The sequence below is a fragment of the Leuciscus leuciscus genome (assembly GCF_965113295.1).
Source record: "Leuciscus leuciscus genome assembly, chromosome: 18".
In the NCBI taxonomy this organism is placed as follows: domain Eukaryota; kingdom Metazoa; phylum Chordata; class Actinopteri; order Cypriniformes; family Leuciscidae; genus Leuciscus; species Leuciscus leuciscus.
The window spans coordinates 5,003,920-5,019,103 of NC_138742.1; the positions used below are offsets into that span (position 1 = coordinate 5,003,920).

At 35.7% G+C, this 15,184-nt stretch overlaps 2 protein-coding genes across 3 annotated transcripts in view; both read left to right on the forward strand.

The window, feature by feature from the left end:
- The first annotated feature begins 1,004 nt into the window (after positions 1-1,004).
- LOC309480966 (CD48 antigen-like) lies at positions 1,005-7,789 on the forward strand. Its single transcript, XM_082145738.1, has 5 exons — positions 1,005-1,143; positions 3,457-3,771; positions 6,284-6,343; positions 6,533-6,790; positions 6,919-7,789. The coding sequence occupies exons 1-5, from the start codon at positions 1,095-1,097 to the stop codon at positions 7,050-7,052; spliced, it is 816 nt and encodes a 271-aa protein (XP_082001864.1). The 5' UTR covers positions 1,005-1,094; the 3' UTR covers positions 7,053-7,789.
- A 126-nt stretch (positions 7,790-7,915) lies between these two features.
- itchb (itchy E3 ubiquitin protein ligase b) overlaps positions 7,916-15,184 on the forward strand; it is a 32,782-nt gene continuing 25,513 nt past the window's right edge. Inside the window, exons 1-4 of one of the 2 annotated variants that reach the window (XM_082145556.1) lie at positions 7,916-8,062; positions 12,543-12,633; positions 14,337-14,478; positions 14,835-14,959. In XM_082145556.1, coding sequence (XP_082001682.1) covers positions 12,564-12,633; positions 14,337-14,478; positions 14,835-14,959 — 337 coding nt within the window. In that variant the 5' untranslated portion in view covers positions 7,916-8,062; positions 12,543-12,563. Of the gene's footprint in view, positions 8,063-9,264; positions 10,421-12,542; positions 12,634-14,336; positions 14,479-14,834; positions 14,960-15,184 lie in introns of those variants that run through there. The other variant, XM_082145557.1, reaches the window with a different exon arrangement.

Consider the following 15,184-nt stretch of genomic DNA (forward strand, 5'->3'; position numbering starts at 1 on the left):
ACTACTGGAACTGTGTATGATATTGATATGAGGGTAGGAAGGCAGGCAGAGATTCAGAGGCATAAGTTACTGTAAGTATTACATACAACAATAATAAAACAATGCATTGAAAATTACTTTTTACTTTTGATACTTAAGTACTTTTAAAAACGAGTACTTCTGTACTTTTACTTAAGTAAAAATCGGTCTTTACAACTTTTACTTGTAACGGAGTAATATTTGACCAGTTTATCTGTATTTTCACTCAAGAAAGACGGTTGTGTACTTTGTCCACCTCTGGCTGGTAGTCACATGTAATGGAAAAATTTGATTTCCATTGATCTTCAACATATATTGCAAAGTAATGTGTCACGTGTCTATATTGTCAATGTGTGAAACAAGATATATGTATGGGGAGGGGCTTGGTGTGACGCTTCAGGAACATATGGGACAGGATCTCTGACAGTTTGTCTTTAGGTATAGAAACTTGACCAGCAATGGGTCCCTTATCTATATGGGTCAAAGAAACAGCCGCTGGGAAGGAAGCTTGAAACAGGGTATAAAGGCTGCCCATCTCTTCCTGTGTGTCTCACTTGCTCCACAGCGTAACCGTGTCACTTCTGTGTGGGCGACTGGGCCTATTCTTGCAAGAATAAATACTTTTAAATGATCATCTGATTCAGAGTGTCTCTTACGCAGTGATGATTGTTTAATGAGAAATTTTGCCACAACACACACCAGAAACCTAACTAAATGCAAAAAAAGCTTTAAAAAAATGGAAAATGTCATGATGTCCGATGTCCCCTTTAAGTCACAAGTTCTATAGAGAAAATGTGGTTTTCTAGTTCTAAAATATTAGTTCCAATATATTAGTTATAAATGACAAAAATGGAAAATTAATTAGTCTAATATGAGGGAACCCTGTAGACTCTGCATGTGTTTTACTTTTAGGTGACTTTTGTAAATGTCATGATTTCAAATAAATAAGTTGGTGAAAGTGATTTCATGGTCACTTCCTGATGAAACTGAGAAGATGTCACATGTTCATACACTACTCGAGTGAGCTCCCGATGCAGCATCAAGAGAAGCCACTAACTTACACTCGATCCTGGTAAATGTTCATCAGGATGTGGATTTTCATTGTGTTTTTCATCAGTGTTAAAGGTAAGATTTCTAATACCTCATTGTTTTTCTTTTTCTTTCATTAGAATATGCTCTCTGGTTGCTCTCTTACTGAAACACATTCAGTAGCTGGTAGACTTTGCACTTATTTTTTTTTAACCTTTTTGAACTTTTCTATTCTTGAAATTTGGTATTACTGATAATATTTTTGGATCCTTTATGACCTTTATGTTTTTTCTTTCACTTTTGGGCATGTGAAATATCCACAACAAAAAAGTTTCATAGTAATAAACATGTTTAATAAAACTTGCTGTTCACATCAAAATGAACAATCACTGTCCGACAGTTTCATAGGGTAAATCTCGAAAAGCTCCCTTAATCATGAAGGTTAGTGTGTGTGTGTTATGTTCAGTACCTTTGATGCACAAACTGTTAAGTAACTTTAAAAGCTTATCTTTTTCAAAAAAAAAAAAAAAAATCAATTGTAGTTTGAATAAATGGCGGAAGCTTGAAGTCTTTGATAAAATCAGTAGGTTGGTTGACCTCTTCCATGAAAATGAAAGTGGAAAAAAATAAAAATAGTTTGCGTCACTTTAACGGAAGGGTGATGATCTGAGGACTGGCTGCAGTAATGAACATTTCCTTTGTGGTTCAGAGGAAATCTCACCTACACTGAAAACAATCAAGGAAGTGGAATCATCTTCAAGACAGAAGTAGACCAAACAATCACTAAAACACTGCAAAATGTTAACCTTTAAATGGCACATATAATGTGCCTACATCTATTCAGTCTCTCTGTGTGTGTGTGTGTGTATGTGTGTGTGTGTGTGTGTGTGTGTGTGTGTGTGTGTGTGTGTGTGTGTGTGTGTGTGTGTGTGTGTGTGTGTGTGTGTGTGTGTGTGTGTGTGTGTGTGTGTGTGTGTGTGAGTGTGTGTTTGGAAATTGCTTTTAAGTATATTTTATCATGCTTTTACAGTTTTTCCCTCTAGCAAGAGGCGATAATATAGTTTTTCTTGGCGGATACGGTCTTAGAAATTTGACTTGTATTGGTAAGGATACATGTCAAAATCTATTATATTTATTATCTATTATAGTTTATGACAGCTAGTGATATTCCTCATTTGTAAGTCACTTTGGATAAAAGTGTAATTGTTTAAATGTAATGTATTAGTATATCAAAGCTGAGAATGCAATCTTGAGCGAGGGGAACTTGTTAAATAAGATTATGATGTTTACACAACAACTTGAGAAAAGGTGAGAATTTGTTTTCACACACTTTTTCTGCACACTGATACAACTAAAATGAAAGCATTAAAGGACAAATAAACAGATTTATCCTCCATACATAGACAGTTTCAAATAAGAATAATTCTGTAAATAATACAGTAAAAATGTAAACATATTTTCAGACAACTCATACATTTTACAGTATAAAACTGTAATTTACAAATAAGAAATTTGTCATTTAAACCGGCAAAACCAACAACGCTTGGTTTTAGTAGCAACACTGCTACTAAAATCTATTACCTTTAACATACTGACAACCTGAGGTAAAAGAGGAAGCCTCATGAAGAATCACGTAGAAGTAGCATTTCCACAAGCTGAATTACACTAGTACTGTAAAGAAGGTGCACAGAGTCATTAACGCAAACACAAAACACCATCATGGAAACACATGACACTAAAATAATGCAATGAACATTCATTAAACAACAGAAGATGTAACATAAACTTCTAAAAGCATAATGTCTAGAAACTTTATATTTAACAGTTTTAACACATGAAATGTCTGGTTAGATATTTTTTCCACTGTATATACAGGAACTTCCTGTTAACCTACAGGTTGTTTTTTTCCATAGTATTTTTCCAATATTTTACCGTTAAAATTACACACATTTTTTTAAATTACTTGCCATTTCAACTGGGAATATCTGCATCTGGAGCAGAAATGTGTCAGAAGTGATGTAGGGCTGTAGCCCCTATTATAATTGTTATTAGTTTTATTATTATTATTATTCCTCCCCAATGGGAGTCTATGGCAGCCCTATCAACGGAACATAGGAAAATGATGAAATTTGGCACACTTGTAGAGATGGTCATGAATAGTAATCTGACCAATTTTGGAGTCTCTAGGACCAAGTCTATAGCGCCACCACCAGTTAAAAAATGCACTTTTCTAAAAGTTTGAACCCTTTGTTCCAGACAATTTTATTTTAGTTAACCCAATTCTTCATGCTAATTATTTAGCAATTGTAATTGTATTTGTCTTGCTTTCTGAAGAATAAGAAACAAATGATTACAAACCCAATCCAACAGCATATAACCCATATTTAATGCATTTTCATATTGTTTCAGGTCTGGTGAATGGTGAGTGGGATAAGACAGTGATCGAGGGAGACGTTCTGACTCTACATGCCGAAGAAAGACCGAAGAAAGACACTGAGACAGTGTGGTTTTTTAACAGAGGCCATTTTACCACTCGTATAGCACAGATGAATAAGGGAACAGTTACATATTTTGAACAGGGACTTTCTGGCAGATTGCATCTAGATCAAGAGAATGGATCACTGACCATTAGGAATATCAGTACCAGTGATTCTGGTTTTTATAAAGTATCTCTCACCATGAAGTTATATATCTCTGAGACGAAGTACAATGTTAATGTGTATGGTAAGTTGCAGCTGCTACACATTAATTATACATTACATTATTATAATTTGTTGTAGATACTTGGGTTAGTTCACCTAAAAATGAACATATCATTAATTACTCACCCTCACGTCGTTCCAAACCCGTCAGACTTTCGTTCATCTTCGCAACACAAATGAAGATGTTTTTGATGAAATCTGAGAACTTTCTGTCCCTCCATTGACAGGTACGCAACTACCACCTTGATGCTCAAAGTTTATAAAGAGTTTATAAAGAGATCGGAAAACTAATCCATATGAATTGAACGGTTTAGTCCAAATTTTCTGAAGAGACTCAATCGCTTTATATGAACATATTTAATTTAGGCATGTATTCACATAAACATTCTTCAACTCACACATCAGTTATGATAAACAACCTCAAGTATGCTCGCCTGACATGCAAGAATCAGTGAGATTCATTCTCGTGTTACGCAGCATGTTTGAGCTTCAGTAAGAACCAATGAGGTTAATTCTCATGTTACGCATCACGTTTGAGCTTCAGCAAGAACCAATGAGGTTCATTCTCGTGTTACGCAGCATGTTTGAGCTTCAGCAAGAACCAATGAGGTTAATTCTCATGTTACGCATCACGTTTGAGCTTCAGCAAGAACCAATGAGGTTAATTCTCATGTTACGCAGCTCGTTTGAGCTTCAGCAAGAACCAATGAGGTTAATTCTCGTGTTACGCAGCATGTTTGAGCTTCAGCAAGAACCAATGAGGTTAATTCTCATGTTACGCAGCTCGTTTGAGCTTCAGCAAGAACCAATGAGGTTCATTCTCGTGTTACGCAGCATGTTTGAGCTTCAGCAAGAACCAATGAGGTTAATTCTCATGTTACGCAGCTCGTTTGAGCTTCAGCAAGAACCAATGAGGTTAATTCTCATGTTACGCATCACGTTTGAGCTTCAGTAAGAACCAATGAGGTTAATTCTCATGTTACGCAGCTCGTTTGAGCTTCAGCAAGAACCAATGAGGTTCATTCTTGTGTTACGCAACACGTTTGAGCTTCAGCAAGAACCAATGAGGTTCATTCTCGTGTTACGCAGCATGTTTGAGCTTCAGCAAGAACCAATGAGTTCATTCTCGTGTTACGCAGCATGTTTGAGCTTCAGCAAGAACCAATGAGGTTCATTCTTGTGTTACGCAACACGTTTGAGCTTCTGCAAGAACCAATGAGGTTCATTCTCGTGTTACGCAGCATGTTTGAGCTTCAGCAAGAACCAATGAGTTAATTCTCGTGTTACGCAGCATGTTTGAGCTTCAGCAAGAACCAATGAGGTTCATTCTTGTGTTACGCAGCATGTTTGAGCTTCAGCAAGAACCAATGAGGTTCATTCTCGTGTTACGCATCACGTTTGAGCTTCAGTAAGAACCAATGAGGTTAATTCTCGTGTTACGCATCACGTTTGAGCTTCAGCAAGAACCAATGAGGTTAATTCTCGTGTTACGCATCACGTTTGAGCTTCAGTAAGAACCAATGAGGTTCATTCTCGTGTTACGCAGCACGTTTGAGCTTCAGCAAGAACCAATGAGGTTAATTCTCGTGTTACGCATCACGTTTGAGCTTCAGTAAGAACCAATGAGGTTCATTCTCGTGTTACGCAGCACGTTTGAGCTTCAGCAAGAACCAATGAGGTTAATTCTCGTGTTACGCAGCACGTTTGAGCTTCAGTAAGAACCAATGAGGTTCATTCTCGTGTTACGCAGCACGTTTGAGCTTCAGCAAGAACCAATGAGGTTCATTCTCGTGTTACGCAGCACGTTTGAGCTTCAGTAAGAACCAATGAGGTTCATTCTCGTGTTACACAGCACGTTTGAGCTTCAGCAAGAACCAATGAGGTTAATTCTCGTGTTACGCAGCACGTTTGAGCTTCAGTAAGAACCAATGAGGTTCATTCTCGTGTTACGCAGCACGTTTGAGCTTCAGTAAGAACCAATGAGGTTCATTCTCGTGTTACGCAGCACGTTTGAGCTTCAGTAAGAACCAATGAGGTTCATTCTCATGTTACGCATCACGTTTGAGCTTCAGTAAGAACCAATGAGGTTAATTCTCGTGTTACGCAGCACGTTTGAGCTGTCAAGTTCGGTTGAGCTTCTGTTTATGTTCACTGATCAATGTTTATAAGTGAATAAAAGCCTGTATTAAATCTGTTCATCATTTAAAGCGATTGTGTCTCTTCAGAAATGTTGGACTAACCGCTCAATTGATATGGATTAGTTTTACGATCTCTTTATGAACTTTTTAAAGCGTCAAAGTGGTAGTTGCATAGCTGTCAATGGAGGAACAGAAAGCTCTCAGATTTAATAAAAAAAAATCTTCATTTGTGTTCCTGAGATGAACGAAAGTCTTACGGGTTTGGAACAACATGAGGGTGAGTAATTAATGACAGAATTTAAATTTTTGGCTGAACTACCCCTTTAATGAACAAATCTCATATGGTTTCTGCAAAATGGGCTTATTAAAAGATGCACGTTTCCTCTTGTCCTAAAGCACCTGTCTCTGTTCCTGCTATTGAGTGCAAATCATTGGTTATTGTCGACCAATCTTCAGGTGAGTCTTTTAAATCAGTTCATTCAGATGCCATAGTTGTTTTTTAGGTCCCTCTCCTGACCTCTTTGCTCATCATTGCTGGGCGAAAGGGGCAGGGATTTGTTTAGGTGTCATTAAAGACATACTGACAGAATAAAGACTTCCTGAACTTTAACATTGAAATGTAACCTATACAAATCAATCTACCAGGTACTTTAAAGCAGCCTCGAGCATCAGAGGAAATATGCTCTGCGATCTGCTCCGTGAGAAATGATCAAGACATGTCCATCTCATGGTATAAAGGGAGTGAAATGATGAACCAGACCAGCAATCCTGATCTCAACATCATCCTCAGTTTACCATTAGAGCTTCATTGTAATGATTCAGAGATCTACAGCTGCATGACTGCAAATCCAGTGAGCAACAAGAGCGTCCGTCTTCACATGAAAGAGATCTGCCAACGACAAGGTATGGAAACTCATTTACCACAAAACTCTCTTCCTGCCACAGTGACCTCTGAGCAGCTTCTGTTTTTCCACAAACAAAGACATATGTTGAGACAAAAGATGTTTATGAATAAGTCTCTTCTCTTTCAGATTGTCTGGATCATTTTTGCGGCACTCTGATTCGACTGGTTCTGTCTGGTCTGGTGGGAATCGCCACAGTTGTATTTCTGGTTGATTATGTGAGGATCTGCTCAGTTCAGAGAAGAGCTGCTGCTTCTGTGTAATGATACTTTCATGATAATTTGGTGGGTGTGAACTAGACATAGACTGTAATAGGTGTGAACTCAAAAAGTTGAGGTGTAAAAAGCACCTTATTTATTCCTCAGTTGTTACTTTGGATGGTATCTGCTAAAATGATATGTGTGACCAGTATGCTTTGTAAGTAGGCTAGGTTACATAAAATGCACACAAACCTTTATGTACATAACCTAAATATATTTGTGTATATAATTAATACATTCATTTGTATGTTTGACTGTTATAATCATTAATAATGTATTAAAGGGTACAAAACTTTAATAGCCTACGGTTACTTTTGTCCAGTGTTTCAGAATAAAAGCGCTATTTAAAATAGAATTAGCAGATCCCGGCTTTTTAATCAAGTACAATTGATCTACATGGAAAAAAATATATGTATTTTACCCTCGTCAATGTGTTTAATTAATTCAAAGTCGATTAAAGTTTCCTCAGTTTAATTATTCATGTATAAAAGATAGTCCATAACGCTGCTTTAACAATAAATCGAAGCCCACGCGACATCTGTTACTTTTCTCATCAGTAATCCGTATGAACCAATCGCTGTGGTTTATGATTACTAGATGAGGCACTTTTAAAAACGTATTACATCTAGAAATACTTAGCGAATTTTCATGTTTTTGACATATTTAAATCTGTACAATGAGTAGATTCGAAAGATTATACTCGTTCCCATACAAACATCCTCAGTGAACACAAAACCAAGCTGATATTTGAACGAGGCTCAATTGGGAATCGGTTCTCCGGTCCATCGAGCGCCGCCTGGTGAAATAACGACGTAACGGAATAAACGGACTTTTGATCGATTGGAAGGGCGGGTTCCAGGACAGCGTCTTTGATGACGTGTTGGCGTGAAGATGGCGGAAGTTCATTCCTGATCTGAGCCGCCGGAGTCGCTTGGTACGGATTCTGGAATAAACTATTTCAGGACGGATCGGTTCGGCTTCACGTCTCACATCTGACCCAGAGACAGATTCGGGTAAGGAACGGTCATCTGATCGAGGCTGTGTCGTAGTTTACCGTCTGTGGATGTGCTTATCTGTGTACATTGCGTTACAGTGACACTGAGTCGTGTTGACAGGTTAACTAATCACTTTGACTGTTTCAATCTCATATAAATAGCTCGTGTTAGACAATGAGAGTCAGAGGGGATCAACAACGTGCCTGGATATGTATCTGTGGGTTTGTAGTTTCTAGTCATGATCGGGTCATGTATGATGAACACATGTGGCATGTTTAATACCCTCATGTCAGATGTTCGGCTTCGAGTTTGTTGTTGGTTTTGGTTTCAGCTGATTTGATGATTTAAATATTTCCCAGCTAAACAGGTTTGACCTGAAGCTGCTCACCTGTCCTCCATTATTATTAGCAGCAAAATACCGCGGTATATCCCTAGTTACTACCGTTTTTTATTTGTGATTAGCCAGCACTGTCATCCCAAACAGAATGGTAATACTATGGTACTTTGATATGCCATGGCATGGTATTAATATGACCATGGTAATTACGTCAAAGTGCTTCCTAGATCAGGAGTTTTCAGTCTTTTATATGTCACTGACCCCCAAAATAGGATCATCCTAAAATCCAAAGGGCAGGTACATTATTTTCTGTGTATAAAAACAATAACACAGTGAAAAATGCACATTATCAATGTACAAAATATAGATTTTTTTATTATATTACATTATTTCATTTTTTTTCTACTTGTAGATGTGTTTTTTTTAATTCAAATAAAATGTTTTATTGTATTACCAAGCCTATTTAAATCAAAAATGTATTTATTTAGTGAGTTACTTTTTCACTTTAAATACTTTTTTATTTAGGCCTATTCATTATTTTTATTTATTACTTTTTTCACATTTATTTCTACACCGCTTTTCCTATTTGTATTTATTTTAATCAAGTTTAATTTATTTTAATGTTTCTTTATTAATTTAAGTTAGATGTATTTTATTAATTAATTTAATTTTCATCAAATGATTTGAATAAAATAAATTTATTTATTTACTTTAACTTAAATTTACACTGCCTTTTATTATTTGTATTTATTTATTCTAATCTAATATATTCAATAATGTTATTTAAATTAAATAATAATTAGTTAATGCATTATAACTAACAATAAGCATTAGTCTTACAGCATTTATTAACCTTTGTTAGTGTTTTTGTATGTTAATGAATTTTAATGTTCATTTGTGTTAACAGATAAAACTGTTAATCATACAAATGTGGTAGTAAAATGTTGAGATTAACATTAACTAAGATTAATAAATGCTGTAGTAGTATTGTTCATTGTTAACTAACACAGTTTTTTTCTTTCTTTATTTAAATAGCACAAATAAACACAACAAGAGTTGACCAATGTGCTTTACAGAGTAAAAGTCTAGTTAACTGATGTCAACAATTGAATCTTTATTGTAAAGTGTTACTGGAAAATTAGGCTTTATTAACTGATTAATACATTAAACAATTGTTTACCAAAATAATCATTAGTTGCAAACCCAGATTTGATTATAAAATGCAGTCACAGCCATGTGGTAAATTAAAGTGCCGTGATATCAACATCTAACAGTGCGTTTCTTTGGCTTAAAAACTGCATTGCTATGCGGTTGCTAGGGTGTTCTGCATGGTTGCTAGGTGGCAGATCTCTGATACACAATATCTCTCGGGTTCTTCTGTGTGCTTTTTTTTTTTTTTGTCGTCAGAAACCCTCCCTCCTCCTGACAGGTAGCCCCGCCCCCAAACTCACGCTATTGGTCGAGTCAGAAGTTGACATGTCGAGTCACTCAAAGCGTCACAGAGTGTTTGACTCTTCAGGTACTCAAACCTACAAATGATTAACATCTAGTTGACTGAACATTACAGACAGTGTTGGTGTTTAGAAGACGACACACTTCACCTTTAAGAGGGAATATCAGCTTTGGTTTTCCAGTGCAGATTCTCTCTATAAAGGACTATAAAAAAGGATCAAATGTCAGTCGTAATCTCTAACCTGGAGATGTAAAAACGTGTGTGATTCCTCTGGGTTCGGCCCGTCTGCTTGTTATTGAGGCTCGACACACGATCAGTGATGAATAATTAACCCAGAGATCAGCTGGAGTGAAAGTTTATTCAGATCTTGTGTGAGACACACGTGAGCGTCTCGGTTTGATCTCGGATGAAGCTCTGTGATGTAACCGGAGGAGAAGCGGCGCCTGTAATCTGGGATCTCTTTACAACACAGAAAGAAAACTATCAACACTTTCATTGCTAGTGTATGAAAGCGCAATCTAATGTTTTCCACTTCTCCAAAGATATTGCAGTGATTGTGGATTTTGTTTCATCATTGTGGAATATGGTGAGCTTGATTTGTTTCAGTTCCTTTGTCATGTTTGGATATTATAGCCTATATTTTCTTTGGAAAAAATTACATAATTTCTTTTTTTACCGTCATCCAATCTGACCTAGTTTACCTACTCTTTTTCTTTCTTTTTTTTTCTTTTTTTTTACTTGATTTTGATTGTTTTACTTCTTCCATTAAACATTTGATTCTATCTGGTGATAATAATGATGGTTCCTCTAAATAATTAAGCTTTTTTAAAATAATTTCTGAATACGTCTACTGAAAATTGTCAAAAGTCTGACATATCTTTAATATTTTTTTATATAATAGGCAAGGCAAGTTTATTTATATAGCACATTTCATACACAATGGCAATTCAAAGTGCTTTACGTAGAAGAAATAAAAAAAAATAAGAATAATTAAAACAGTTTAATAAAAGAGTAACATAATAAATGTTAGTCTGTTTTTTTAGAAAAGAAATTAATACTTTTATTCATCAATGATGCATTAAATTGACCGTGACCATAATGATATTTATAACTTAAATGCTGTTCTTTTGAACTTTTTATTCATCAAGGAATCATGAAAACAAATGTTTCCACTAAAATATGAGCAGCACAGCTATTTTTATCATTGATAATAATCATAAATGATTCTTGAGCAGCAAATCATCATATTAGAGTGATTTCTGAAGGATCATGTGACACTGAAGACTGGAGTAATGATGCTGAAAATTCAGCTTTGATCACAGGAATAAATTACATTTTTAAATATATTCACATAGAAAACAGCTGTTTTACATAATATTTCAAAATTTTTACTGTATTTTGGATTTTTTAAAAAAAAGCAGCCTTGGTGAGCGGAAGAGACTTTATCTTCACACCATCTTCCAAAAAATGAAGAGATGTTAAAGTGTCTTTGAAGTTATATTTTAGTTTGCATGACGAGACAGTTTGCTTTCTTATGTCACCAGCTTTATATGCAACTTTGCTGCATAACGAATGCATAAAAGCGACAAATTAATGCAAATAGATGGTGACAATCATGACATTAAACATTTGGGTCGGACTTGCATACAATTTTTTTTCATTGTTTTAGCCGCTTGAGGATCTAACGTTAGCGTTCTCTCAGCCTCGACTGCAAACATACTGCTGTTCTCCACTAATGCAGCATCTAGTCAACAAATTAATTAATTGCTGTATAATGATATGAAAACACATACTGTATAACATACTGTCTGTTTTAAATCCATATCTGAAGTGCAGCGCAGCCTCGCGTGTCAAAACAAACTCCACGAGGCGTCAGTGATGGGTTTATTTGGCCTCTAGATGGCGCTCTCGTACTGTATAATGACAGCAGACGCTTCTCAGCCGCTCCAGCAACGGACGCAACACGGAAATACCACCAGTGTGGACTTTTGCCCATAATCGATTGTTCCAGCAATTGGCTATCGGTGTCGATTAATCAGCAAAACCAATCAATCGGTTGACCTGTAGTTTTTTGTGAGATTCATGGCTTCAGATCTATGAAAGACACTTGAGGCTCATTCACAACAAGAACGATAACTGTAAAGATAACGATAAAGATATAGTTCTAAGAATCATTCTCAGCATTAAAGGGGTGGTATAATGCCCTTTTCACAAGATAAGTCTCTGATGTCCCCAGAGTGTGTGTGTGAAGTTTTAGCTCTAAATACCCCACAGATATGTTTATATAGCATGTTAAAAATGTAATTGTCACTTTTTGAGGGTGAGAAAAAACACACAGTTTTGTGTGTGGGGTTAGGGTTTGTGTCTGTTCCTTTAAATGCAAATGAGCCTCTGCTCGTTTATCAAACGATAAAAACACTGACAGCCAATCAGAATCCATCCTGCTGTAACGAGCTCGAGACAAGCACGCGCTTAGAATAAACAGAACGATATCGTCCGCTGGTGTGGACGCTGATATAGTTATCTTTATAGTTATCGTTCTTGGCCTTTACACGGTAAATTGCAGAACTGTATATTGCTTTGTCTGATGCTTTATATCCAACCAAGCAGGGTTATCACATCTGAAAGATGCAGACATGTGTGTGTTCCTGGTCCAGAATAACCAGCAGTGCATTATTAATAATATCTGTGTGTTGTGTATCTCACAGGTGTCAGCGTAGCTCTATGTCATGGCCTGCAGTGTCGCTAAAGCAGGTCCTACTAATGGCTTCCCGATGAAAGCACAGCTGCAGATCATGGGTATGTTTGCATGTGTTTCCACCTGTCATAATCTGACACTTCCTCATCAGCTGACCGACCCAACGCTGGACTTCAGTCCCAACACTTTAATATATGCCTGTATTTCACTTCTACAATACTGCACTGGTCCCAGTCTCTACTAGCTCTAATAAAAGCCCACAAAATAAAGTTTATTTTTGCTTGAATTCATTGTTGATCTCCAGGACTAAGGACACTATCTTCAGGAAATGTGCATGACTGTTAATAATAAGTTAAGCAATACTAAAAATGTTAATACTTATTTTCTGTATCGAAAGTTATTCAACTTCCTGATAGTTTTAATACGTTAACTTATTCTTTCTGTGGTTTTGCTGAATTGCATAAAACACTAAACTACTGAACAATATCACTGGGATGATTTTTGTCAGACTGTGACCGATCAAGAAAACATGTAAAGTAACTGCCAAGTAAAAACATCTTATTTTGGAAATGTTGTTTAATTTTTTTAATGGCAAATATGTTTGTTTCCGTTAGCACAGAAAATGTCTTGACCTCTTGCTCATATAGTGATCATAATATCTCATGCTTTCTGAATAGGAGCCGTTATTTTACAATTTGTCTTTTAAATTATATTACTAGTATTAGTTTTTATTTTTTTATTATCAGTTGGCTGAGATATATTTATTATTTAAAAAAATTAATGTTTCATTATAACACAAAAAAAATAGGATTTTAATCAAGTTTTATTAAAATTAAAAGTTCTATAATTTTTAAAGGGTTATAAACAGTTTTATTTACATGCATGTTTTATTAAACATTTTGTGCTTAAAAACATTTTGATTAAAGGGTCTGATAATAAGTGATTTATCACATTTTCTCTGAAGTCACTTTATAATATGCAAATTTGTGCATTTTTTTTTTGCACATTATTTTTAATAGGTACCGACCTGTATTTTTACATTAAGCCTTTAAAATATATTACCGGTAATTATCAGGAGTTTATTTTTATTTTATTATTTTTTATTTATGATATTTCAAAAAACATTATTAAAAAAATGTAAAAAGTTTTATTATAAAATAAAAAGTTGTATTAAAATAAAAAGTAAAAAAAAGGGGCTATAAACATGTTTATTTACACGTTTTTGTTTTATTAAAAAATATTGTTACAAAATTAAAAAATAAGTTTTATTATATTCCCCCCCCACATTCTCTCTGGACTCTCATCACTTTTATAATAATATGCATATTTTTTGCACATTATTTTGGATGTGTACAGACCTGTAATTTTACATTTAGCCTTTAAAAATATTACTGGTAATTAATTATCAGAGGACTTTTTCTAATTAGCAATTCATGAGACTTTATTTAAAACATTGTTAAAAAAATTTAAATACAAAAGTTTTGCTATAAACCTGTTTATTTACACACATTTTTTATTCAAAATATTATTTAAAAATGTAAAATATAAAAATTATTTATTAGAATTTAAGATTAGAATTAGAATTAGATTTTTTTTTATAATATGCAGTTTGTGCATATTTTATGTACATTATTTTTAAACCATTTGTTCCAAAACAATGTATTTTCAAGATTTTAGCCCATTCCCCTTTAGTTCCTCCTCAATAACAGCAGCTTTTCTAATGTTTAGGGTCACCTGTGTTTTTGCAGAAATCCGTCATAAATCATGCTGTGTTGTTTTGACCATGTGTTCTTCCTGTTTGCAGTGATCTCTGCCAAACTCAAGGACAACAAGAAGAACTGGTTCGGGCCGAATCCATACGTGGAGGTGTGTGTGGACGGACAGTCCAAGAAGACGGAGAAATGCACCAACACAAACTCGCCCAAGTGGAAGCAGTCGCTCACTGTGTGAGTGTGCTTTACTTTCAGTACCAGCACTAACAAGTGTGTGTGTGTGTGTGTGTGTGTGTGTGTGTGTGTGTGTGTGTGTGTGTGTGTGTGTGTGTGTGTGTGTGTGTGGCTTCACCAGCACATTGTTATGTGCCTCAATTCTCTATTAAATGCGTTTATCCTCCCGCCGTGAAGTGATTAAGAGTGACGTCAGTACTGACTGCATTATCAGTGGTGTTTGTCAAGTCAAGCGGTTGTGTGATCACCACTCTAGCACTAAGTATCAAAGTTGAGTGTGTTTTCCTCCTCTCTTGTGTTTCTGTACATCTGTAGTTTTCCAGGATTGTAATTTCTGTGTTGTGTGTATCCACCAGGATCGTCACTCCGTTCAGCAAGCTGATCTTCCGTGTGTGGAGTCACCAGACGCTGAAGTCTGACGTTCTGCTGGGCGTGGCCACACTCGACGTCAGCGAGACGCTCAAGTCACATGACATGAAGAGTGAGTTTCTGTGCTCCGCCCACATTTACCACATCAAAGAGCGCAATTATTATCCATCATCAGCGTTTGTAGCCTGAGGTCGAGTTCTAGATTCACCTCTTGTTTTATTTTTAAGGAAATGGAAATCATTTTTGTTGTCAGAAAACTGTTTCCATGTTTCATGTTTATCAGCTTCGACAGGAATTATAATATTGGACAGACAAGATTAGTATGTGATGTTATCAC

Bases quoted from the DNA above. Each gene is read 5' to 3' on its own strand.
- LOC309480966 (XM_082145738.1), top strand. From the start codon at position 1,095: ATGTTCATCAGGATGTGGATTTTCATTGTGTTTTTCATCAGTGTTAAA. The intron at 1,144-3,456 runs GTAAGATTTCTA...ATATTGTTTCAG, and splicing joins GTTTTTCATCAGTGTTAAAG to GTCTGGTGAATGGTGAGTGG. The intron at 3,772-6,283 runs GTAAGTTGCAGC...CTTGTCCTAAAG, and splicing joins GTACAATGTTAATGTGTATG to CACCTGTCTCTGTTCCTGCT.